This window comes from Myotis yumanensis, unplaced genomic scaffold (assembly GCF_028538775.1).
Source record: "Myotis yumanensis isolate MYYU_CA2020_CCGP unplaced genomic scaffold, mMyoYum1.0.hap1 SCAF_12, whole genome shotgun sequence".
NCBI lineage: Eukaryota > Metazoa > Chordata > Mammalia > Chiroptera > Vespertilionidae > Myotis > Myotis yumanensis.
In genome coordinates, this window is record NW_027223763.1 from 15,253,801 (window position 1) to 15,281,037 (window position 27,237).

Here is a 27,237-nt window from a genome sequence, read left to right on the forward strand (position 1 = left end):
AGAAGAGAAACTATAAGGGAAATCACATCAATAAAAGGAAGAATGTCAGTCTTCGAATCTAGAATCTGAGTACTGACCAGGTCCTTTGGCTCCTCCTTGTAAAATGCGACCCAATCTAAAGATGATGGCTCTTTCATATTCTTTTACGATCTAGATTAAAAACACAAATAAATAATAATTTAATATGAAGAGTACAAATATTTATATGCATAGCTTTTAAAATATATATTTCTGCTTTAAGCAGGTTACATGCCTCTATTTTGTTTTCTTCTCTATAATCCAGATTATATCTACAAATATGTCCAATGTTTAGTACCTCCACTAAGTATGATATTTATTTACTTAATTTTTTACTAATTATAAAAGCAAAAGATATTCATTGTCTAAAATCTGGAAAGTATAGAATAGTATAGAGAAGCAAATCTATCTATAACCTCACTCCTCAGCTGTTAACATTATTGAATATTACCTCCTGCATTGTTGATACAGGAAAAAAAAAAAGACGAACTTCTCATAGTTTGTCTCCTGATTTCTTAAATTATAATAATAAACTTACCTGAAAATTCTTGGAGCACATTTTGATCATTTTAGAAATATGTAAATTATAGTCATTTATCAAAGTTTTAATAACTTTATAGAAAAAATAAGCAGCATTTGGGAAGCACTTATGTGCCAACCACATTTAATTACATTAATTCATTTGATCTTCACAATGGCTCTGTGGAGTGAGTGTTATTATTTCCTCCCATTTTACAGGTGAGGAAACATAGTAAAGGTCACACCAAAAACAATGGAGCCAGCAGTCAAACCTCAGCAATCTGACTGGAGCAATTCTCATAGGAACACCCCATATCCCTGACTCCAACTTCCAATGGTGATTTTAAACTCTCGGGAAAGACGGACTAAACTATGGCTGAAAAGAACCTTTAAGATTCTAATATAATAGGTGACCAGAGTGAATTTTCCAAAAGAGAGATGAAGGAAAAAGAATTATAAGCCAGTATGGTCTCTATCTTTCTTACACACATGCAAACACAAAGTGGGTTTATGTAGTTAGGAGTTGACACCTTTCCAGATGTAGATGAAATATTCTTTACCTTTATGCACATCCATATTGATAATGGGAAAGTTATAATTGTTAAAAAGAATGAGACATACACCAAAATCCATCCACAAATTCCAAGGCCTGTATCGGGGCTACCTGTGAAAACAAAAAATACACAGCTCTTATCATTGTTACCAGCACAATCACCACCATCTTCATTCTCATTCACTGAGCACCTATGCCTGGCATTATACTAGATGTTTTACATGAATTTTCCCATCTAATCCTCATAACAACCTGAAGTGTAGGTGCTACTTTCCCTAATTTACTTAACATGACAACACAAGTATTTTTTACATTATTCTTTTCTTTATCCAGCACCTAATATTAATTACGCCCTGTACTTTGCACTGCAGTCATAAAAGTGAATAAGACCAATTCTAGCTATCAAGGTGAAAGTTTAGTGGGAAAGATAATTAGATTATAATACTAGTTGGTAAGTGCAAATATAGAGTATTGCTCAAAATATTCTGAAAACACAGATTACGGGTAACACAATTGGGATGGAGGTGAGAGTGGAGCGGGGTCGGTGGGTAAGTGATGATGGTTGTCACAGGGCCTTCTTGTGGGATGTAATGGTTTGGGAAATACCAATGAAAAGAAAGTGGAAAGAAGGAAAAGGACATTTAAGCTGAGGGTATAGCATAATTAAAGGTGAAAACTATACATGAGGATAAACTCACTTAGATCCTCTTTTTAAAAATGACACTAAAATATTTCACTAGGTATATGAACCATACTTTATGAAACATTTCCTGATTAAACAGTTGTTTCTGATATCTTAGGATGATAAACATGCTGTAATGAACATCTTTGTACATAGTTTTCCTCTCACATTTCTAATTGTTTTTTTCTGTAACATGAAATAGCTTTTTGTCTGATTATAAAGATAATTCATGCCCCATGCAAAAAACTCAGAAAAGTATAAAGAAGGGAAACATTACAAAATCCAAAGATAATATTCTTCTAAACCTTTTCCTTGTACATGTTCTTATAATAAAATTTGTAACCTATTTTTCTTCCCTCTAGATGTAACCCTAACCTTCAGCCTTTATTGCTATGCATTTATGCTTTTTCTGTTTTAGTTTTTTTTTCCATCAGTTATACTTGCATCAAGTTAAAACAGTCAAATAGTTCTACAAGACTAACACAAAAAGAGAGCAGTTCCCTGTCCACCTCTTCCAATTTCTCTTTCCTCAAAGGCAACTGCTGTGGGCTATTTGGTATTTACCTCCATGTTTTCAAATAGTTTGCTTATTTTGTTACTTCTTGCTTTTTCAAGTTTTGAGCATTATCTACTGACTTTCCACTATGGAAGAGAATTTAGTTCTCTTTCCTTCCCTTCTCTATCCTATATAATAAAGAGCTAATATGCTAATGGTTGTGACACCCTCACGCTGTAATGACCGATCAGCAGGAGGCTGTGTGCGTGGCAGGCACGTGGGTGGGCGGGGACATGACACTGTGTCCCCGCCCAGCGGGGCTTAACAGAGGTGGGACTGGCTGGGTCTGAGTCTCGCCCAATGGCAGCCGGACATCTCCCAAGGGGTCCCAGATTGCGAGAGGGTGCAGGCCAGGCTGAGGGACCCCCCCCCCTCCCCTGTGCATGAATTTTGTACACCGGGCCTCTAGTATAAATATAACCATCCTTTCAATAACATCATAATTTTGATTAGACCAATATCAAATTTTATCTTATGAATATCAAAGTGCAATTCAAAGCTAAGCCATGTTGTGAAGAATAGTTTTCCTTTCCTATAAACTCCCCCCCACCCCCCCGCACCTCCCCACCCTCCGGAGTCATTGTGTTGTTTTTTCCCTTTGCTTAGTTTTTCCCCCCACCCCACTTTGCTTAGTTTTCAGGTGCTCATTAATTTAACTTCAAACTTTTCATCAAATGTGTAAATCTTTCAGAAGGGTCAGGAACTCTTATAAATTTCATCTTTCGAGAAAGAGTCTCTCTTGGGGCCAAGTCTGTACTCATTATCTCAGTTGGTGTGCTTAGCAGTCACTGTGATTGCCTTTCACTATCATCCTGGGAAATTCCCTTTACTTCCTGTATCTAGTGTCTTCCTCATTTTTTGTTTGTTTTTCTTTGTTTGTGAAGAACAGAGGGAATGAGTAGGCCAAGGGATACTATCAATTTTCTTATCAACTACAGAAGGCTCCTGCTCTATTTCCAGCAATTGTTTTAATCATTGGAGGGAGATTGGCAAGAGGGGAACAGGTATGCCAGTCACTGCTCAGGGCAAAGATGGCAGAGCCAGAACTGAATAAATAGGAGGCCAAAAAATAAGCAAAGTTAAGGCTAGGGGCATGGGAGAAAAAGAGAGACACAAGTTGCATCCAGGTCAAGTGCTCCAATACAGAGTACTTTGGTCATCTATGGCTTCGAAGTCTTCTGATCCTGTGTCATAGTGTGAGGTAATCATCCTTATGCATGTTTAATAAAAGTGATCTAACTTAATCCTGGAGGTTTCTAATTTGTAATTTTGGGGGGTATACACATATTCACAGAGAGAATATACCAAGCAAGGCCACATACTAGTAATAACACCTGATAGAGGCTTGTGGAGCATACTCTATCAGGTGTTATTATGAAATCTCCCTAGCCATTTTTAAATGGTTCATTATACACTAGGTGCACTGTGTTAAATTACTTTAGATGTATATCTCATTTACTGCTTACAAAGCCCTGTAAATTATTTTTAATTCCATTTACAAATGAGGTGACTGCAGCAACATGACTTTCCCAAGGTCACACAAGAGAGGACCTGGGACTCAAATACAGGTCATCTTACTCCAAAGCCCATGTTCTAAATCAACTCACTCTGACCCTTTCCCTCTGAATAAAATAAAATAAATCTTCATTAAATTTTTGTGTTTGGAGCACTCTTAAGACAGTATTAAAAGTAGGAAAGCAAGGGAGGAAGCAAGATGGCGGCGATATAGGCAGACGCGTCCCAGGTCTTGTCCCGGAGCAAACGGAGTAAGCAGCTGAAACTAATAACACCCACCCCGAATTGGCAAATTTACTCAGCTGGTGAGACGGCTTGCAGCCTGGAAGGGCAGACCTCCCCTGGAAAGGTTAAAAACCAGGGATCTGGGCAGGAAAGTTTGCCAGACCTGAGCCCAGAGGGTCGGAGGGAGACCGCATGGCAGACAGCCGCGTCTCTTGGGACAGACACAGACCCTGACCGGGGTAAGGAGTTCCGCGGGTTTGCTGGCGCCAGGAGATTTGAGATTTGGATTTCGTGATTGCGGAGAACTGAGACTAAAGGGGGCATCCTGAGGAACTGATCAGACCGTGCAGTGCCCATAAGAGAGGAGCGTTTCCCAGACCATGCAGTGCTGGTAAGAGGAGCGTTTCCCAGACCGGTAAGAGGAGCGTTTCCGCGGCCGGCCGGCGTTTGTCTGTTTCTTTGTTTTCACTGAACCCTGCTCATAGGACAGTTCGGATACAGACACTCACCTGTGCTGAAGAGAGGGTGAAGGTGCAGACGAGGGGAATCTGGGGAGAGGCTGAGGAAAGAGGGGGAGCCGGAGGAGGTGGCAGCGAATTGAGTGCTGAGACCCCCCTGGGCCCAGGACTGGGGCAGCCATTCCTCCAGAGGGTGGAATTCCTCTCCCCAGCCCCCCAGGCAAGGAGCACAGCCACACCCAGATTCCACCCTGTATGAGATAAAGGACTAAAACAAGCTGATTAGTCCCTGGGAGTTACCAGGGTCTGGCCTATAGAGGGATTTTCAGTCCCACCAACAACACAGAGCAGGGTAAGGATTAAAAAAGGATAGAGAAGCTGTATAGCCTCAGAGGCCAACCCAAAAACACTGCCACCCAGAGGTTGAGCCACAAACTGACTCTTAGGGGAATACAAATTAAGGCAGACTGGATCACAAATACGGCCTGCTTTAAAATCAGGACTGTGATTTACAACACGGAGGAACAGTGTAATGCAGGCAACACTCTCCTAAATACCTGGCAGGACCAAGGCGAACCAGGCTGAAGAGTAGAAGAACCGAAAGACCATCACTACTGCAAATTTTTTCTTTTTCTTTTTCTTTTTAATTTTTTCACCTTTTTACTAAGAAACCAATTTTTTTTTCTCTTTTTCTTCTTTTTCCATCACCTGATTTTACCCTTTCAATTACCACATTTTTATTTTTAACCAGTATTATTACTCCTACCATTTTACCATTTTTTAAAGTGCCATTTTATTTTCTCTTTATTTTCTTTTGGGATTAGTGTTCTCCATTCTATTTTCATCGTTCCTTTAGCATTAATTTTCCCTATCTCAATTCCACCTCTTTGCTAAAACCCTCTTCCTTACTTTTCCCCTTTTGGTGTCCTGTTTCTCTTACCCTATTCCTGCTCCAGACTTTCCCAATTCCCTCTTTTTACCCCCTGTCTAATTCCACCCTACTTATATATCCTATTTCCAATCTACTGCTCTAAATCCTTATACACCTATTCTTTATCCTTCTTCACTTTCCAACCATTTTTTTTTCTCTCTTATCTTTCTATTGTTTTCTTGATTGTTGAATATATTGGGCTTTTTTTTTTTTTTTTTTTTTTTTTTTTTTTTTTTTTTAATTTGTTTGTTTGTTTTGTTTTGTGTTTTTTCTTCTTTTTTAGGACTGGTTGTGAGGTTGTTTTTCTTTTTCTTTTTCTTTTTCTTTTTTTTTTTCTGCTGGTTTTTCCCTTCCCTCCCCCACCCCACCCCAGCTATTTTTGTGCTTCTGTTTTCCCTTACCCCTCTGGATATTATTGGTGGTTTGTAGTTTGCATTCATCTCCAGGGATCTGTTGCTGGAATTTGTTGAGATTAGTGGCAGTTCTATTGGAGTTTGCTCCTCATACGGGGAGTCTCTTCCCCACTTCTACTTCATTCTCTTTTTTCGCTCTCTTTTTTTCCCCCCTCTTTTTTCCCAATTCTATTTTTGCACTCCTTTTTTGTTTGTTTTTTTCTTATTTTTCTTTTCTGTTCTCTCTTTTATCTTCTTCTCTTCTTTCTCCCTTATCCCCTAATTCTCTTAATTCGGGTGGTCACCTTTATTTGGAGTTATTAATATTGTGAATATACTTGTGTTCAGTGCCTGGTACGTTGTGCCTTGCTCTGTTGTATTTTGTGCCTTTAAATCAACGCAGCAGATCCAAGCAACAGCAGCCCCCTGATCACCGCAGCCTCCTGATCACCACAGCCTCCTGATCACCACACCCTCTGTCTGTGGAACAGCAACTGTACGTGAAGCCTCCCCCCACCAGCCAGAAGAGCCAACACAGCTGTGAACAACACCCACCAGAGGAGCTGCTGCCAACTGGAAAGCAGCTGCTACCGCAACCGTCTGAGCAGCAACCACAACCCAAGGAGCCCCTGCCACCCAGGGAGCAGCCACTGAACACCTCAACATCTACATATGTCAGCGAGATCAAACATGGGTAGGCAAAGAAACCCCCAAAGGAAAGAAAAGGAGGACTCGCCAGAAAAGCAGCTAAGTGAGACAGAGATATGCAACATGACGGAAAAAGAATTCAGAATAAGGTTCCTAGAGTACATGCACCACATGTTCAAGAAGCAAGAAGAAACAGATGAAAAACTCAACTACTTATGCAAGAAGCTAGAAGAAACAGATGAAAAAATCAACAACTTAAGTAAGTCCCAAGAAGAAATGAAGAGTGACATAGCTTCAATAAAAAACTCCATTGAAAGTATCAACAGTAGACTGGGAGAAGCGGAGGACCGAATTAGTGAATTAGAAGACAAGGAAGCAAAACACACTCAAACTGTACGGCAAATGGAGAAAAAAATTAAAAGACAGGAGGAGAGCCTAAGGGAGCTTTGGGACAACATGAAACGAAACAACATACGAATAATAGGGGTGCCAGAACAACAGAAAGATGAACATGGATTAGAAAACCTATTCGAAGAAATAATATCAGAAAACTTCCCTGAGGTGGGGAAGAAAAAAGTCACACAAGCCCAGAGAGTCCCAAACAAGGTGAACCCGAAAAGACCCACACCAAGACACATCATAATTACCATGGCAAATGTTCAGGATAAAGAGAGAATCTTACAGGCTGCAAGAGAGAGACGGAAAGTAACATACAAGGGATCTCCCATTAGATTATCAAATGATTTCTCAACAGAAACACATCAGGCCAGAAAAGAATGGACGGAAATCTACAAAGTGATGCAAAGCAAAGGACTGAACCCAAGAATACTCTATCCAGCAAGGCTATCATTCAAAATTGAAGGGGAAATAAGAAGCTTCACAGACAAAAAAGGGCTAAGGGAGTTTATCACCACCAAGCCAGCCATGCAAGAAATGCTAAAGGGACTGGTGTAAAAAGAAGAAATATCAAGCTCAGAAAGAAAACAGCCACACACACACACACAAAAAGAAATGGCTACAAACAAATACCTTTCAATAATAACTTTAAATGTAAATGGACTAAATGCTCCAACCAAAAGACATCGAGTGGCTGAATGGATAAAAAAACATGACCCATACATCTGCTGTCTACAAGAGACCCACCTCATTAGAAGGGACTCACACAGACTGAAAGTGAAGGGATGGAAAAATATCTTTCACGCAAATGGAAAGGAAAAGAAAGCTGGGGTAGCAATACTTATATCTGACAAAGTACATCTCAAAGTGAAGGCCATAACCAGAGATAAGGAAGGCCACTTCATAATACTAAAGGGATCAATACAACAAGAAGATATAACCCTGGTAAACATATATGCACCCAATGCAGGAGCACCCACATACATAAGAAAACTTCTGGAAGATATCAGGGGAGAGATCGACAACAATACAATCATAGTAGGGGACTTTAATACACCACTGACATCACTGGATAAATCCGCTAGACAAAAACTCAGCAAAGAAACAGCAATCCTAAATGACTCACTAGATCAGATGGACTTAATTGACATCTTCAGAACACTTCACCCCACAGCTGCGGAATATACATTCCTCTCAGGTGCTCATGGGACATATTCAAAAATAGACCACATATTGGGTCACAAGCAAAGTCTCCACAAATTCAAGAAGATTGAAATCATAAAAAGCTTCTTCACAGACCACGATGGCATAATGTTAGAAATAAACTACAATAAAAACAACCCAAAACACTCAAACACTTGGAAGCTGAATAGCATGTTATTAAATATTGATTGGGTTACCGATGACATCAAAGAAGAAATTAAAAACATCCTGGACACTAATGACAATGAAAACACAACAATCCAAAACCTCTGGGACACAATGAAAGCAGTCCTGAGAGGGAAGTTTATAGCTCTACAGGCCTATCTCAAAAAACAAGAAAAAATGGTAGTCAATCATCTAACTCTACAACTCAAAGAATTAGAAAGAGAGCAACAAGAAAACCCCAGAGTGAGCAGAAGGAAGGAGATAATAAAGATTAGAGCAGAAATCAATGAAATAGAGACCAAAAAAACAATACAGAAAATCAATGAAACCAAGAGCTGGTTCTTTGAAAGGATAAACAAGATTGACAAACCCCTAGCCAGGCTCACCAAGAAGCAAAGAGAGAGGTCCCAAATAAACCAAATCAGAAATGATAGAGGCGAAATAACAACAGACCCCACAGAAATACAAATGATTGTTAAACAATACTACGAGCAACTCTACTCCAACAAACTGGACAACCTGGAGGAAATGGACAAATTCCTAGAAAAATACAACATTCCAAAACTCAATCAGGAAGAATCTAAAAACCTCAATAGGCCAATAACTATGGAAGAAATTGAAGCAGTCATCAGAAAGCTTCCAGCAAACAAAAGCCCAGGGCCAGACGGCTTCACAGGGGAGTTCTACCAAACATTCAAGGAAGAACTAAAACCTACCCTCCTCAGACTACTACAAAAAATTCAAGAGGAAGGAACGCTTCCAAGCTCATTCTATGAAGCCAGCATCACCCTAATACCAAAACCAGGTAAAGACATCACAATGAAAGAGAATTACAGGCCAATATCCCTCATGAACATAGATGCCAAAATCCTCAACAAAATCTTAGCAAATCGGATCCAGCAGTACATCAGAAGGATCATACACCATGACCAAGTAGGATTCATCCCAGAGATGCAAGGATGGTACAACATCCGTAAATCAATAAATGTGATACATCACATAAACAAATTGAAAGAAAAAAACCACATGGTCATATCAATTGATGCAGAAAAAGCATTCGACAAAATCCAACACCCATTTTTGATAAAAACTCTCAGAAAGGTGGGAATAGAAGGATCATACCTCAACATAATAAAAGCCATATATGACAGGCCCACTGCCAACATCATACTCAATGGACAAAAACTAACACCATTTCCCCTAAGAACAGGAACAAGACAGGGATGTCCACTCTCACCACTCCTGTTCAACATAGTACTGGAAGTATTAGCCATTGCAATTAGGCAAGAAGAAGGAATAAAAGGCATCCAAATTGGAAAAGAGGAAGTAAAACTGTCCTTATTTGCAGATGACATGATATTATACATACAAAACCCTAGAGACTCCATCCAAAAGCTACTAGACTTAATACATGAATTTGGCAATGTAGCAGGATACAAAATTAACCCCAAGAAATCTGAGGCATTTCTATACACCAACAGTGAACTTTCAGAAAGGGAGATCAGAAAAACAATCCCATTTACCATCGCACCAAAAAAATTAAGATACCTAGGAATAAACTTAACTAAAGAGGTTAAAGACCTCTACTCAGAAAACTACAGGACGTTGAAAAAAGAGATAGAGGAAGACATAAACAGATGGAAGAACATACCATGTTCTTGGATTGGTAGAATCAACATCATTAAAATGTCCATACTACCCAAAGCAATCTATACATTCAACGCACTTCCCATTAAAATACCAATGGCCTTCTTCAAAGATCTAGAACGAACTCTCCAAAAATTCATCTGGAATAAAAAAAGACCCCGAATAGCTGCAACGATCCTGAGAAAGAACAAAGTAGGTGGGATCTCAATGCCAGATATCAAGCTGTATTACAAAGCCACTGTTCTCAAAACTGCCTGGTACTGGCACAAGAACAGACATATAGATCAGTGGAATAGAATAGAGAGTCCAGAAATTAGCCCGAACCAATATGCTCAATTAATTTTTGACAAAGGAGGCATGAACATACAATGGAGCCAAGATAGTCTCTTCAATAAATGGTGTTGGGAAAATTGGACAGACATATGCAAGAAAATGAAACTAGACCACCAACTTACACCATACACAAGAATAAACTCAAAATGGATAAAGGACTTAAATGTACGACAGGAAACCATAAAAATTCTAGAAGAATACAAAGGCAACAAAATCTCAGACATATGCCAAAACAATTTCTTCACTGATACAGCTCCTAGGGCAGTTGAAACTAAAGAGAAACTGAACAAATGGGACTACATCAAAATAAAAAGCTTCTGCACAGCAAAAGAAACCATCAACAAAACAACAAGAAAACCCACCTCGTGGGAAAACATATTTGCCAACGTCATATCGGATAAGGGCTTAATCTCCAAAATTTATAGGGAACTCATACAACTTAACAAAAAGAAGATAAACAATCCAATCAAAAAATGGGCAAAGGATCTAAATAGACACCTTTCAAAAGAGGACATTCAGAAAGCCAAGAGACATATGAAAACATGCTCAAAGTCACTAATCATCCGAGAGATGCAAATCAAAACAACAATGAGGTACCATCTCACACCTGTCAGAATGGCCATCATCAACAAATCAACAAACGACAAGTGCTGGAGAGGATGTGGAGAAAAAGGAACACTTGTGCACTGCTGGTGGGAATGCAGACTGGTGCAGCCACTATGGAAGGCAGTATGGAGGTTCCTCAAAAAATTGGAAATGGAACTCCCATTTGACCCTGTGATCCCACTACTAGGAATATATCCCAAGAAACCAGAAACACCTATCAGAAAGGATATATGCACCCAGATGTTCATAGCAGCACAATTCACCATAGCTAAGATCTGGAAACAGCCTAAGTGCCCATCAGTAGATGAATGGATTAGAAAACTGTGGTACATCTACACGATGGAATACTATGCTGCTGTTAAAAAGAAGGAACTCCTACCATTTGCAACATCATGGATGGAACTGGAGAGCATTATGCTAAGTGAAACAAGCCAGTCAATGAAGGAAAAATACCACATGATCTCACTCATTCATGGATAATAAAGACCATTACAAACTTTTGAACAATAATAGATACAGAGGCAGAGCTGCCTCAAACTGATTGTCAAACTGCAGTGGGAAGGCCAGAGAGAGTTGGGGGGCAGGAGGGAGGGGAGTAAGAGATCAACCGAAGGACTTGTATGCATGCATATAAGCATAACTAATGGACATAAGACACTGGGGGGTAAGGGAGGGTAGTGGTTTGTCAAGGGCGGGGGGGGGGGGGGGAAAGGATACTTATGTAATACCCTTTGTAATACTTTAAGAGGAAAATAAAAAAAAAAAAAAAAAAAAAAAAAAAAAAAAAAAAAAAAAAAAAAAAAAAAAAGTAGGAAAGCAAGATAGGAGTTCTGAGAATGAAATCTGATATTCCTACAGAAGAAGCTCTCTTAATTCCAGCCGTGTCTATTTATAGAAAACAATAGTCTCAAGGCTCTTAGCCAGAGTTAGGTCTAGGTTCCCAAAGTGAAATGGATTCCAAACAAGGAACAGATTGGCCTTGGTGCTTTCTAAAATACCCCTGTATTGCTCCAACTCTCCCATATCTGTTTCTCAAATAGACTAGACTATAGACTCCCTGAGGGTAGGAATGTTTATTATTCGTTTTTTATTCTCAATGTCTAGCACAGTAATGATAATATAGTGGGTATGAAATAAAATCTTACCAAGCTTTCCAACTAGATGTGTTTTCCTTTCTCTGAATCTTGATAGCACTTTTTAAACCTCTCTTATGACACTTATATTATGCCTAATACTTTAATTTATTGTGCATTCATAACCCTTATTAGAATGAGACTTCCTGAGAATATGATATGCTTCCTTAGACTGGGAGCATCTAAGTTTCCATTTAAATCCTGTTACTTCTTAGTTGTGTGATCTTTACCTCTTTGAACTTTAGTTCCTTCACCTGTAATATAAGGATAATTAGACTGGCTTTGTAGGGTTGAGGTAGTGCTCAATAAATATGGATGGCAGTTTTCAGTAATCCTCCAAATTTAAGCAAGTGTTCAAATTTTCCCAATAAAAATGGGAAAATAGGTAGCATTTACCTATTTTGATGAAAGCCTCTTAAACTTGTACTGATTTTCCCCTTACTTCATGCCTCCCTCCTGCCAGGCTAGGCTTAGACATGCCAAGACCCTCAAAAATCTCATTTAAGAATAGAATTACTAAATTTTTGAATAATTATCTACAAGAGGACAAGCCAGAATGTCTAGTCCAGTTGTGTGTGTGTGTGTGTGTGTGTGTGTGTGTGTGTGTACTCAGTTTCCATTGTCACATTATGAGTATTCAGAATTACATATCAAGAAGAACAAGAAATTAAGTGGATATTCTGAAAACTGGGCCTGGACTTTCACATTTCAAATGCTCAGCTAGAAATAATAAGTGTATACACTGGGGAAAAGTCATCATATCATATTATTCTAGTGCCTTTAAAATAAAACTATCCTGTTTTCAACCCTCAGAATTCTTCTTCACTTGGTCATAGCTCAAAAAGTCCACAAATCACATTCCTCAGAGAGGTGAGGTTTAAATTCCACCAGGCCATAAATGAACCTTAGTCACCTAACACTTAAGGTCTAAACAGCAACATGGTCACATCTAAATATATATTTATATTTCATTGTTTCATGGAATATTTATATGATGAACATTTTGGTTGTATTCAGTTTTCTCACTTACAAACTCTGCTGCATTTAATATACGTTTAGCAAAAAACATGAAACGAGTGAAAAAAGTTGTACAGTAATTTCTGTTTGGTTAGCTTCCGGAAAAGTAGTAAAATATTCTTTTCAAGATGTTAACAGGCATGATTTCAGAGCACTGTATGGTATTAATGATCCCATGTCAGCTGATTTATGTTAAGGTCTACTGAACGTGGCACTGTGTACTGGCAATCACATGGAGAAATACATTCCATTTAGTAACGCCACTTTCTTCTAAAATTTAAAAGAGACTGGATTTCCTCTTCAGGGGAAGGCCAGAAACATGTCTTACACAATATCTGAAAGTCTGACTCAGATTCATATGCATGATTACACACACAAAACGGAACGGATAAGCCAAAGAAATACCTAAGTAGCAACCTGTAAAGGACAATCTTTCCTTCCCCTTTCCTGAAATAAAGGTGAAACATTTGATGATGTAGATTGCCAAGAATAGTTTGGGTGGGGAAAGAGAGGATGGCTAGGAGTTTAGTCTCAAAAATACATGCTATCTGGTTCTAACAGCACCAGTAGGTCAAAATGAAAGACTTTTTGAATTTTTCTTGAAAGGATGTATGTTCTTTTTGACTGCTACTATTCTTCATCAGAAATTATATGTCAGGATTTGGCAAACTTTTCCCATAAAGGGTGGGAAAATAAACGTTTTAGGCGTGGTAGGCCATGTGTGTTGTAATTACTGAATACTCTGCCACAGTAGTACAAAAGTAGTGACTGCCTATGGTACCAGGTGGGCACATGGATTATTGGAGGGAACACTTTGTGAAGCATATGAATGTCCATCTGCTGTGCTGTACATCTGAAACTAACATAAAATAGTGTTGAATGCAAACTGTACTTGAAACATTTTTTTAAAAAGGTTAAAAAAAAACAGTACCTCTTCAGGGGGTTAGTGTGAAGAATAAATAAGCTAATATGGAAGATACCTAGTGCCTAACAGGTACTAAAAAAATAATTGTCAAATAAATAGTTATTGAATGAGTAGAGTGATTCTACCAGTTCTTTGGGAGGAAGAAAGACTGCCTATTACGTAAGTCAAACTGAAACTAAAGGGTGTCCCAAAATTCACGCAAGATTTGAATTTTGCGTGAGCATTAACAACAACAAAAAATAAAAGCCTAATTTTACTTGGTTTATTGAATCAGATTCTAATATCTGTTGCCCTTTGATTTCAATCCCTTCAATTTGATAAGCATTACCAAGTACCAATTATGGCCCAGGAGCAGGGACAATGAAGACCAATGAAGACCACGGCTTTGCGTATGTGCCAGCAAAGCCGTGGATGCCATTTACCCGATGTGCTATTCCATACATAACCCATACTGTATACTTTACGAATCAATAAAAAAATTTACAATTTTTAATTATAAACCTGTGTTTTCTATCAAAATCACTTCTTGAGTGAATTTTGGGACATCCTTTACTTGTCAGCAGACAGGATTCAATCAGTTCAGTATCATCCTCTATCCCAAAGCATTGTCGTATTGCTTTCCTCAAATGTGTTCTTTTCTCTTTTTAAAATAAGACCTTTTTGCCTGGCTGGTGTGGGTCAGCAGTGGAGCATTGACCTAAGATCAAGGAGGTAAGGATTGGACTCTTGGTCAGGGCAAATGTCCATGTTGTGGGCTCCATCCCCAGTTGAGAGGCATGCAGGAAGCAACCAATCAATGATTCTCTCTCATCACTGATGTTTCTATTTCTGTCTCTCCCTCTCCCTTCCTCTCTGAAATCAATACAAATGTAAAAAAATAAAATAAAACCTTTCCCACTCATGAAGTTAGAGAATTCAGAAAGGTAGAAGAATGGGCTGAGTATGACCCATGTCTGAAAAAAATAGAAACAGTTACGTTCAGAAAAATGTGAGAGGAAAACAATTTCATAATGGTATTAAGTTAATTAAATTTAGCCTGAAATATATTAGGCCTGAAATATATTAAAACAAACCCCCTACTTTTCTTTTTTTTTTCTTTTTCAGCTCTTTCACTTACTAGTAGACATCTTAAAAGTATTGCTAACTAAATTTTTCTCATGAAAGTATTTGGAGGTTACCATCATTTTAATTTTTTTTTTTAAAGGGAAACAGAAGCATTAAGAAACTAGATCATAAGGCTCCCAATTCTTTAGCTGAGGCCCAATAGCTTGGCAGTAGCCAAGAGCTTGCCTGGAGATTTGGTGTCAGATTCCAATTCTACCACTAAATTTTCTCATTAGTAAAATGAAGGAAGAGAACAGTACTTATACTGTTAATGAAGATTAAAAGAGAAACTATGTAAAGTGCTTGCCACTTAGAAAGCATTTACTAAATAGTAGCCATTATTATTACCACAATTTTAAGACCATTATTGATATAGTTTATAGGAATAAACTTTTTACTAAATGAAGTACCTTCTGGGACCTGCACACCATAGAGAAAATATCAAGACTAACAATCTGCTTGGGGACTCAGACCACATTGGGGGAGGTAAGTCAGAATTCTAAACTTTCTTGTACTGTCTTCATATAACTTTTTAAAATTTCCTGTAAAATTACTAGGCTTTCTGAAAAGTCATTAACTTTTTTATTTTCCCCATTAAATATCTTAATAATTTACATTTTAAAGTTGCAAGAGGACATTCAAATATATTTTCTAATTTGAATTTCAAAACCTTGGGAGATAGATATTGCAGTAAGATTAGGCCCAATTACATGAGGAATTGACTATGGAAGTTGCCCAAGGTAACCCATGTAGTAAGGGTTGGTATTGAGATCTCAATTCAGATCTTTGAATTCTAAATACTATACCAGCTTGACATAAGTGCACATTCACAACTGAATAATGTTGGCATTGTTTTTATTGATACTTTAGGACAGATATTTTATGGTTTGTATCTTTAAGACTAATCTACTGAAATGTCAGCCCACAATACTTAAGGCTCAAGTTTCTTTACCAGTGTCAGAGTATACACAAAGTTTTAAGAAGAATGGAGGAACAACTGTGTGTCAATAGAGAATTGACACTTTCTTCTTTCTATTGATTGTAATATCTAACTTCTCTCTTTCCACATTTTAATTAAAAGGAGACTCTGCATTAGGTACAATATATTTTTTTGACAATATCCAGACCAACAGTCTTCCTGTAATAAGCACGTATAATAAGGAACATGATGTTCACACCCTAAAATCAACAGTTTGGGTTATAATAAACTTAATAAACTGTAGACAGGAAAAATTTTCCACCAACATAAGCCAAACATGTAACAATGTGATTTATTCCACGGAGGATCTTTACTTCACTCCTGTTTCCTTTATCTTGCAACCAACATTTTTACAAACCCTACTATGTGCTTGATACTGAACTTACTACAGCAAAGGACATAATCTCTGTTTTCAGAAACTTTTCTGGTCTAATAAAGTGAATATGATTGAAAATTATAATACTGTGTAATAAATATTATGATGAAGTATATACATAGAATGTCAGGCAGACAGGAGAGATGCTCATTTTTTCATGGTTACAATAGTTTTCAGGAATATATTTTTTCACCCCTACTTAAAAGATATATTTTTAATCTAATTTCTATCATTTTAACATTAAAATTTATTTTTCTTTAAAAAATTATTTTTCTTCAAAGCTAACCAGGCAATTATTAACTCTGTCTTTTGCAGCATAAAATTTAAACCATCAGGTGTACCTAGAACCTATTTAACCATTAAAAAATAGATAAATGCCAGCTTTTATATACTTAGTCTTCCGTTTGGGTTAACTTATGACCATTGATGGTTTAACTAGATTAATTTTTTATAAAAATATTTTTTAACTAGATTAATTATTGAAGAAGTTACAAAGTTCCCCCCAATCGGATAGCCGTAACAACTGAAATAAACAATTAGTCCCTAGCTTCTGCTTATTTTCAGGCATGCTCCCAAAGGGATTTGTTCTGTTGACACGACTCTTAATTATAATACATTTCTTTACAATCCATTTGCATTCAATTTCATGACAAAATGAATGCACTGGCTTTAAGAAAAATTAGTCTTGTCCAAAGTTTGGTCATATTTATGGTCCTATGACTAATTATCAGCAAAAGCATAAAAGGGACAGAGTTAGGGCTTTTATATTCCACTGCTTCCTTCAGAAGCAGCCCTCTGGAGCTGTCTTATTCAAGAGATCTAGATTGAAGCTAGGTTCCTCTGGGCTTGCTTTGTTTATTTGTCTCTCACCTTCAGTGAAATATTGAATAAGATCCTCAGTTTGGCCGAAACCGGTTTGGCTCAGTGGATAGAGCATCGGCCTGCGGACTGAGAGGTCCCAGGTTCAATTCCGGTCGGGGGCATGTGCCTGGGTTGCGGGCACATCCCCAGTGGGAGATGTGCAGGAGGCAGCTGATCGATGTTTCTCTCTCATCGATGTTTCTAGCTCTCTATCTCTCTCCCTTCCTCTCTGTAAAAAATCAATAAAAAAAAAAAAAAAAAAAAAAAAGACCCTCAGTTTGGGTATGAATTTTGGAGGTAGCTCTAGGATAGAAAAAATGGTTTGGAAAACCAGATGGCCCAAGTTTGAAACCTAGCTCTAATCACATACAGGTGTCTGTCATTTTTCCACTCTGAGCCTGTTTCCTTGCAGTGAAATATTGGATAATGATGTCTTCCTTGTGGCATTGTTAGAGGACTGCAATTAGATAATGTTTGAAAGCACTCAGACTGTGGTAAGCACTCAATAAATTCTATTTAGTAATAAATTCTAGTAATGGCATTCCTACCAATGTCAGATCTCCAAGGTTTACATTAACAAAAAAAGGGCACTAACTGAAAACTTTTTCACTAATATTTTCACTGCAAAACAAGAGATTTTCTTTTAGCATTTGTAGAAGAAACAGTGATCAACATGCATGATTATTGCACTGGTAAGAACACTATTATCAATTGTGTCACTGATGTATTGAAACAATCCAGTAAAAATAAAACAATGCATAATTTTCACTAGATTCTTAAAAGATTTCTAAAATAAAGGTAAGTGTAAAACCAAGAAAAAGAACTTGGAAGTGAACACTGGTCTGTGACCATGGCAACAACTAAAGCAGCGGTTCTCAACCTGTGGGTCGCGACCCATTTGGGGGTCGAACAACCCTTTCACAGGGGTCGCCTAAGACCATCGGAAAACACATATATAATTACATATTGTTTTTGTGATTAATCACTATGCTTTAATTATGTTCAATTTGTAACAATGAAAATACATCCTGCATATCAGACATTTACATTACGATTCATAACAGTAGCAAAATTACAGTTATGAAGTAGCAACGAAAATAATTTTATGGTTGGGGGTCACCACAACATGAGGAACTGTATTAAAGGGTCGCAGCATTAGGAAGGTTGAGAACCACTGAACTAAAGGGACATTAAGTACAAAGATCATGTTTATTCCCAAAGAACTTCTAGAACAGATTTCCCACCGCAGTTTCACCAAACTTTCAGTCTCCCACCAAAAGGTCCGGGTACCGGGGAAAAGGACCTGCCCACCGTCCTATCTGTTACACCCCTAATTTGGGAAGACAACTCTACAAAACGCTCACTAGAGAAAAGTGAGGGATAAAGATTTCTACAATTCCGATACTCCTGGGACTAAAAACAAGGATGGGTGAGCAAGGGAAATGGAGCTCATATGGGATGGGCGGACAAGGCTGGCTTTGGGAATAATCAGTATAGATGAGTTCACTATGGTGTTCCTTGTGAGGGTGCTGGCAAAGCCCACCCAGCCCCCTACATTCCTTTCACTGCACCATCCGGTCTGAGAACCCATCCATGGAAATGATTCCTTCGGGTGGCCAAGAGCCCCTGGGAGGGAACCAGTACTCCTGAGAGGTCTGTGGCCTCTCTTTACGAACCCCCTAAGGAGTTCGCTGACAATGGTTCAAGGTGACAGCTTTCTCAAGGGCACTAGTTCCTTCACAAGAGAACAAGACTGAGCCACTCACAGGTAGTTTCTGCTTTTCTAGACTGGGAAGGCCCTGCTAGGATGGGAATGAGGGTAGGGAACTTAGAATTAATTCCTTGTGAGGGACACAAGCCCCTAGGCTCTAGGGCCTAGAGCGAGGTCACTAGGGCAAAGTCAAGTGCAGGGGGCAGGATGGGGCAGAAAGTGAAGCTGGGGAGAGATCCGGGGAGGATGCCCAAAGGAGACTTCCTCCATTCCTTCCGCAAATATGGCCCGTTATGTATGGAAGCTGGGGGCGAAACCTCCCAGGTCGGTTTTGCTTCTTACGAGAAAGTGGCCAAGGTTTGGGGCGGGGGGTGGGGGTGGGGGGGAGCAGGAGTTCTCTCCACTTCTGGAGGAGGGGGCTCACTGGGGGGCGGCGAAGGCTGGGTGGGAGGTGGCCTCCGAGGGGGCGGGCGGGACGAAAGGGGAGCCGGGAGGCAGGGAAGACGCGGGGTCCCGGGCGTGGAATGCAGGTTGAGCCAGCCTCCCGCACTCGCCGGCCGGGAGTCACCTGTGTTTTTCCCGTCCGCGTGCGTGACCGGAGATAACGAACCGAAAGCTCTGGCGCCGGGCCTGGCATCTGGCAACCGCCGGATAACGCGAGCCCGCCGATGGCTCTGCGCCCTGGAAACGCGCCCTGCTGTCGGCGCGCCCACAGTGTGCGGGGCACCCATCGTTCACTCTGCACCCTGACAGCCCTGACCCTGACCCCCAGCCCGCTGAGTCGGGTTCATCAAGCCCGGGGTACGAGTGAAGAAACCGCGGCTTTGAGCAACGCCCGCACCGCCAAGAAGCAGCGGAGACTGGCTGGGGCTGGTCCCGGAGGCAAGGGGTGGGGGGTGACCGCCAACCCACGGACCTCGCCAGGGGCGCGGGGCTCACCCTTGGTGCTGTCAGGGAGCCGCCGGGCGTGGGTGTCCTCTCCGAGCCGCTTCTCAGACATGCTGTCTGAGCGAAGTCACTGCTGTAGCGACGCGATCGCAGAAGACGTAGTCGGAGCCTCAAGGAATGACCAGTGCAGACCCGGGGCACTAGATTCCCGACGAAGCCCCGCCCCTCCCGCGGCCGGGCCAATCAACGCCAAGTTCCGAGGAGGGCACGCCCCCAGCTCCGCCCAACCGCCCTTCCCGCGGTGGGTGGGCGCTACCCGCCGGGCCCCTGAGCTGAGGGGCGTGGCCGGCGGGGTGAGGCGTTCCCCTGGTCGGGGGTCGGGCCTAGGGGCATCCCCCGAAAGCGGAAGTGGGGGGGCTATCACAAAGCTTGCGGCCGAGTCTGAAGCTATTGGGGAGGGGGCTGACGGGATGGCCTGAGGAAAAGGTGCGAATAAGAAAAAGGCACTCTTCTGGGCCGACGAATGAGAGAAGAAAATGGCGCCTTCCCTGGACGGGTGGGTCCGAGTGGAGGGGAGGACGCGGAGGGGCACCCGGGGGGCAAAGCGAGGGCGCCGAGGCCACCCCTGGTCTGTAGGACCGAGGTTGTGAGGGGAAGGAACCGACGCGACCACCCTCCGGTCCTGGAAGTGAGCTCGCGTGAGGTGCGTGACGTCCTGGGAGAGCACCTGCCGTCGGCCAGGCGGCGTGCCCGTTGGTGGGTCCCGCGGGCAAGGCACAGCCCGGGCGCCGTCCTCACGGCGTTTATAGCCTGTGGACAGACCGGTTCATTTGTTGAACAAACTAACCGAGCCATTGCCCGCGGCGAAGAACGCGGTGCTGCGAACGAGGCACCTAGAGAACAGCAGCGGCACCTCCTTCCGTTTGGGGGCGAGGGGAGCCGGGGAAGGAGGTGGCATGGAGACCTGCCCTGCCCCGTGGGAAGGTGCCCGCCTTGGGGCGGGGACGCGCGGGGCGGGAGGCCGGGAAGGCTCTCCCAGGCCGGCGGGCAGCGGGTGCGCGTTCTTCCCCAGCGCGGGCCACCTGTGGGGCTGTGGCTGAAGCCTCACATTGGGAACCAGGCTGTGTTTCATCCTCCCTGAGCTGTCCTAATGCAGGTTGTTCAAAGTGCCATGTGGATGTGCACCGCAAGGTGCGCTTTTAAAGACCTTTTAGTTTGAAATGAATATCGATTCACGGGACGTTGCAGAGAGATCCTGTGTGTTTCCCTACCTGGTTTCCCCCCAATAGTTACATCAAGTAGCTTACACGGAAGCCAGGAAACTGGCAGTGGCATAATGTGTACGGACAGTCCTACACCATCTTATCTCCTGCCCCGACTTGTGTAATTACCACGGCAATCCAGGTGCACAGCTGTTCCATCGCCTCGGAGATCTCCCTTGTGAGGATACCTTCCTCCCTCCCTCCCTCCCTCCCTCCCTTCCTTCCTTTCTTCCTTCCTTTCTTCCTTCCTCCTTGTGGTCAGTTGCCGGAGACCAATTCCAGCATAATTGTCATAATTTCAAGAGTTTCATCAAAAGGTTGATGAGACTTGGGAACTCAACGGGGTTGAGTCACACATGTAGTCACCTGTTGGGAATGGCTAAAGGCATTTCCCCAAACCTGAATAGGGTACATTAAATTGGCTGCCTTGCCTCCTACTGGCCAAACACCTGAACAGCCGTAGGCTAACTCCCCGAATCTGACAATGGACTCTGTACCAAACCCTGACCCTTTGAAGTGTATATCTCTGCCTCGCCTCAAGGTAGTTTGTGTTGATAAAAAGCATGGGGTCCTGGGGGCAAGAAGAACCTAAGACCTTAGACTTTAAGACCTTAGAACTTAGCTCCTTTAGCTAAGCTCCTCTGAACCCCAAATGCCTTTCAGAATTATATCTCGTCTCTGGACTCTCTATTAGTCTCTGGACTCTTTAATCTACGCACGGCCTTGTCCAGATTCCTGAACCCTTCTTGATGCTGGGACAAGAACCCCGGCAGTCAGTATTTGGCTGTATAATACCAGGAGTTTGGGTCATGTGAAATGGTAGACTCTCTGGTTTTAGCTCTGGAGCCTTGTGGCTGTCCAGGGGAAACGAGTACACACAATTGTGACAGGTGTCGAGAGCAGCTGATCGCCATTGCTCTGGGGTGCAGACTTGAGTACTAGTATGTGATAAAAGCCTAATGCAGAGCTCCCCAGGTGATTTCCAGTCACTTCCTTAACTTTAGATACAAATAACTTTATATTCATGAGGGTGGAGTACAGCATGTATCATCCCTTGGTTTATCAGCCTGCTGGATAAGATAAAGAGGGCAGTGTAGTGATTTAATTGCCTTTCTTTTCTAAATCATCCTTGAGAAAGTCTGCAGCTTCAATTTTTTTCCCCCCCATTTGCCATGGAAAAGCCCCAGAGGCACGAACTTCCTGTTTATGCTGTGGTTCCCAAGAAAGAGAAGCAAACGTAGTAGAGGAGAGATTGGTTGCAAATTGCATATTGTGAAAAAAAAATATTTAACTTTTATTTTTGCTGGAAAGGAAAATACTTCAAAATGAATTTCATGTTTGTATTCCTCCTACCTGCTATCTTGGCTCAGGTCTCTAAGCAAGCCCAGTAGCATCGCTTCTGGAGAATTAGAAAAGAGGCCTCTCCCTTTGGGGCAAAGACTTTGGTAAACATCTGTTGGCTCTAGTTTTAGATCGCATCGATGTGGGAGCTGATCCCAGGCTCAACACTGAAAAAAAGTTTTGACGTGATTTTTCAATTACTTTCAGAATGGATGAGAATTTCCAGATTTTGATTTCAAAATGCTGACTTCTACTTGCCCATGAAACTGGTGGATTCTGGCTTTCTCATGTATTATATTCTATATAAATGTATTTATTAAACATACTTTAAAAATAAATGTTAGCGTATCATCCTCTCCCTTGGGGGAATTTCTAACCTTAAAATTTCTTCTTGTAATGATTAGAAGAATGAATTTTGAAAACTTTATGCTTTAGAAACGGAGACATAAAATTACAAATAATTTGAAGAGAGAATTACTTATAACCTCTAACAGACCTAGTATAATTATGGTGATTTTTTCTTTAGCTGTTATTTAAAGGCTGTTTGCATATAAGTTAAAATCAGAATACTTTATATATTCCATAATTCTTTTGTGTTTTATTTTGATGTCATTACCCTAGCATATTCAGGATACCAAATTAAATATTGATTGATGGTGATAGTGATGACATTAAGACATGGAAATCAATTTGAAAACAGACATGCACCATGAATCCATAATTGAATAAGTCAGAAGGAAATTTAATTAGTCTTTTTTCCTGTGTCCACACAAGAAATGCTTTAATAAGAACAACAGGAAATTCTTTATTTTTTTCTTTAAATTGTAAATCTAGGCTGTTCTTAATATCTTTAGTGAAATCAGCTAACCAGATACTTTTGAGGGAACAGCAATACCAGCAAGTTACATCTGTGTGTGGTATTTTCCCCAGGATGGGACTAATAATTTTGATCTGTTTCTCTATGTGGACTAATTTACATTTATTGTATTACAGCAGCTTTTTTGTCTTCTTAGTTGTTCCCATAAGGAAGTTACTCCAGGAATTGAAGCATAACAGGAGTTTCACCAGAGGATTTTATAGATTTGGGCTGTGGTGGCAGATGAATTACACCACAGCACTTGGTCAGAGTCCAGGTTCTCAGGTGTTATGAAAACAAAAAAGCATTACTGAAACATTGGTGGTATTTAATATAGAGTCATCTATGGGAAGAATTTTATTAATTTGCTTTATTTATTAGTTGACTCAGCAAATATTTATTGAACACCTACTATATGTCAGGCATTGTTCTAGGTGCTTGAGATACAGAAATGAACAAAAAAGACAAAAATTCCTGCCCTCATGGAACTTGTGTTCTAGTATTCCTTTTCACATGTATTGGTTTGCTAGGGCTTATATATCAAAGCACACAAACTGGATGGCCTAAACAATAGAAATTTATTTTTCTTACAGTTCTGGAGTTGAGAAGCCCAAGATCAAGCAAGGTTCAGCAGAGTTGGTTTCGTGTAAGGGGACTGAAGAAGGATCTATTCCTGGCCTCACTCGTTGACTTGTAAGTGGCTATCTTCTTGCTGTATCTCTTTATGTGTCCAAATGTCCTCTTATAAGGACACCAGTCATATTTGATTAGGGAGCCACTCTAATGACCTCATTTAAACTTAAATACCTCTTTAAAAACCCTATCTCCAAATACAGTCACATTCTGAGGTACTAGGCTTTAGGACTTTAACTTATGAATTTTGGGGGGTATACAATCCAGCTCATAGTATCACATATGACTATGGTGTATCCAAATCTTTGTCCTGCTTGTTTTCTCATATCTGCATCTCTGAGATATTCAAAGCTATTTATTCTTCCCTGACAAATGTATACAGGTGACCTGAAATTATGTGTGATTATTTTTCTAGACATGATTTATTTGTAATATATAGTGAAAGTAAGTTCTTTTTTTTTTTTTTTTTATATATATTTTTTATTGATTTTTTACAGAGAGGAAGGGAGAGAGATAGAGAGTTAGAAACATCGATGAGAGAGAAACATCGACCAGCTGCCTCCTGCACATCTCCTACTGGGGATGTGCCCGCAAGCCAGGTACATGCCCTTGACCGGAATCGAACCCGGGACCTTTCAGTCCGCAGGCCGACGCTCTATCCACTGAGCCAAACCGGCTTTGGCGAAAGTAAGTTCTTGATTAGGGAAGATTACTCTCCTTGAATGTTGCTCCATCTAGTGTCTACCATATTCTACTATTTTTGTCAAAGTTATACAAATGAATAAAGGGAAAGTATGTTGGAGGAGGGATTCTCTATTCAACAGGTTATTATTCTCAGGGCACTAAAAAAATATACTTTCCAACATTGTATGTGGAAGGATAGAGAGGCTCAGATTGAAAGAGAAATTTCAAAGATATTAGCTGACTAGTTGAGGGAACCAAGAGATCCTGGGTATTTCATGACAGGTAAGGAACTTGACCTCTTGCAGAAGTTGGCATTACATGGATGGTTGAAGGGCCAGTTTTCTAATCCACAAATAGGATATATCTCTTCATTTACTCAAGTCTTCTTTTATGTCTCTAAGTCCTCTGTGATATTTTAAATGATAAACACTGAAATTGAACTAAAGATAAATGAAAAGTTTATTCCTGATAGAATCCACATCCCCTGAAAAGTTAAAATGGTCTAAATATAAGATTTTAAAATTAGTACTGAACATAGGGGTGTGGTAACTAAAAGTCAAAGCATATATAGGAATTAAAGAAATGATTTTTTTCCTTTCACTTTTACTTTTTTCTTTGAAATATAAAAGTGATGTTTTATCTCCTGTAAACATTGGTTTCTTGATAGTACAAAAATATAAACTTTTTCTACTAGAAGAAGTTAAGAACTATTGCTGTGTTCAGTTCTATTTTTATTATTTATTAACTAAATCTACATAGACTTAGAGGGAAAGAGTAAGACTATACACTAAATCATGTCTAGCAGTCTTTGTTATAATTTGCATTTTATAAAATTAAACTGATTTTATACAAATTTCCTCAAAAGGTAATAAAGTTAAATTATGCTTAGCATTCAACAAAGTGATTGTAATTCAATATAGTGGAACTAGAGGCCCAATACATGAAATTCGTGCACTGTGTAGGGGTGGAGGGGGAGGGATCCCTCAGACCCAACTGCACCCTCTCACAGTCTGGGATCCCTTGGAGGATGTCCAACTGTCGGCTTAGGCCTGCTCCCCGCAGTTGGACATCCCTCTCAAAGTACAGGACCCTTCGCTCCTTACTGCCCGCCTGCTTGCTGCTCCTTACCACTCGGCTCGCTGCTCCTTATCACTCAGCTCGCTGCTCCTTAGCCACCGCCACTGCACTCACCAGCCGTGAGCCCAGCTTCTGGCTGAGCAATGCTCTTCCTGTGGGAGCACACTGACCACCAGGGGGCAGTTCCTGCATTGAGCGTCTGCTCCCTGGTGGTCAGTGCGTATCATAGCAACTGGTCGTTCCGCCTTAACAGTCACTTAGGCTTTTATTATATAGGTTATTTTTTTTTCAATAGATTATGCATCTATGTGGCTCAAAACCAAAACAATATAGAGCCTATATTGAGAATTCTCTATCCTGTCTCCATCTACCTTGTTCTCCTTTGTCCTGCCCTTATTAGTAACCGCTATGATCAGTTTCTTGTGTGTCTTTTTTAATGCAAAAACAAACATGTTCTTTCTTCTACTTCCTACATGAGAGATCACATACTATTTATACTATTCTATGCTTTGTTTTTTTCAGTGAATAATATATATTAGAGCATAGAGAATTTCCTTGTTCTTTTTTACAGCTCTGTTGATGTCCCAATGTTTATTTAACCAGTTCCCTATAGAGACTGACTTGGGTTTGTTTCTCATTTTTGGCTTTGAATAACCTGTACAACCCTCATTCTGTAGGTGTGTAGGTATATTTGTATAAACAGTTCCAGAAGTGGGAGAGTTGCAGAATATTGAACTAATATTACAATGCACATAGAGAGGGATTAGCTGTCATCTGTTTTGATAGTCAGGGACAACCGGGAAAATAGCAACTGCTTGCAATAGAGAAAATGTAATTCAGGGAAGTGGTTACCAGGTGATAGAAGAACTGAGTGCTTATTGAGAAAGTAAAGCAACCCAGATATTAGTAACAGCAGAAGAGCCACTGCTTGTAACCTGGAAAGACAAAGATAAGAAGGCTGTGTTACTGAATCCCAGAGCTGGGGTCATCCGTTGGAGGCTAGGAATTCTAGTGGGAGCTACGGCCCCTAAGGAGTTAGTCACTACCAAAGAATTCCCTAGAATAGAGAGGGAGAGAAATATCCTGGTTTATTCCTTCCCTTCCTGGTTCTCCAACCTTTCAGAAAGCAGCTGATAGTGAGCCAGTTAATAGAGGTAATTCTATGGAGACAATAGAAAGATCAGTTAATATAGTACAGAGCAGAGCAATGAAAGGGCAAAGAATGGATTTGAGGAGATATGGGCTCAGAATCTACGTAGCCCATTGCTTTTTTAAAAAATATATATATTTTATTGATTTTTTACAGAGAGGAAGCGAAAGGGATGGAGAGTTAGAAACATCGATGAGAGAGAAACATCGATCAGCTGCCTCCTGCACACCTCCCACTGGGGATGTGCCTGCAACCAAGGTACATGCCCTTGACCGGAATCGAACCTGGGACCTTTCAGTCCACAGGCTGACGCTCTATCCACTGAGCCAAAGTCCATTGCTTTTGCTATTCAACATTTAAGTACACCCTTCTACCCATGCTTAATACCTTCAT

General features: G+C 40.5%; 1 protein-coding gene and 1 long non-coding RNA gene across 6 annotated transcripts in view; one reads left to right on the top strand and one right to left on the bottom strand.

Moving 5' to 3' along the window:
* STOM (stomatin) overlaps positions 1–20,030 on the bottom strand; it is a 33,543-nt gene extending 13,513 nt beyond the window's left edge. The window contains exons 1-3 of the mRNA XM_070430828.1: positions 19,893–20,030; positions 1,098–1,201; positions 78–150 (exon numbers count right to left, since the gene is read on the bottom strand). Of these exons, the coding sequence (XP_070286929.1) occupies positions 78–150; positions 1,098–1,201; positions 19,893–19,953 (238 nt within the window). The 5' untranslated portion in view covers positions 19,954–20,030. The remainder of the gene's footprint in view (positions 1–77; positions 151–1,097; positions 1,202–19,892) is intronic.
* Positions 20,031–20,268: 238 nt separating this feature from the next.
* The window catches only part of LOC139020832 (uncharacterized), a 126,708-nt gene continuing 119,739 nt past the window's right edge, over positions 20,269–27,237 (top strand). For 4 of the 5 annotated variants that reach the window (XR_011473369.1, XR_011473366.1, XR_011473367.1 and 1 more), the window contains exons 1-2: positions 20,269–20,397; positions 23,894–23,993. This is a non-coding gene — a long non-coding RNA (uncharacterized lncRNA). Of the gene's footprint in view, positions 20,398–20,423; positions 20,545–23,893; positions 23,994–27,237 lie in introns of those variants that run through there. The other variant, XR_011473368.1, reaches the window with a different exon arrangement.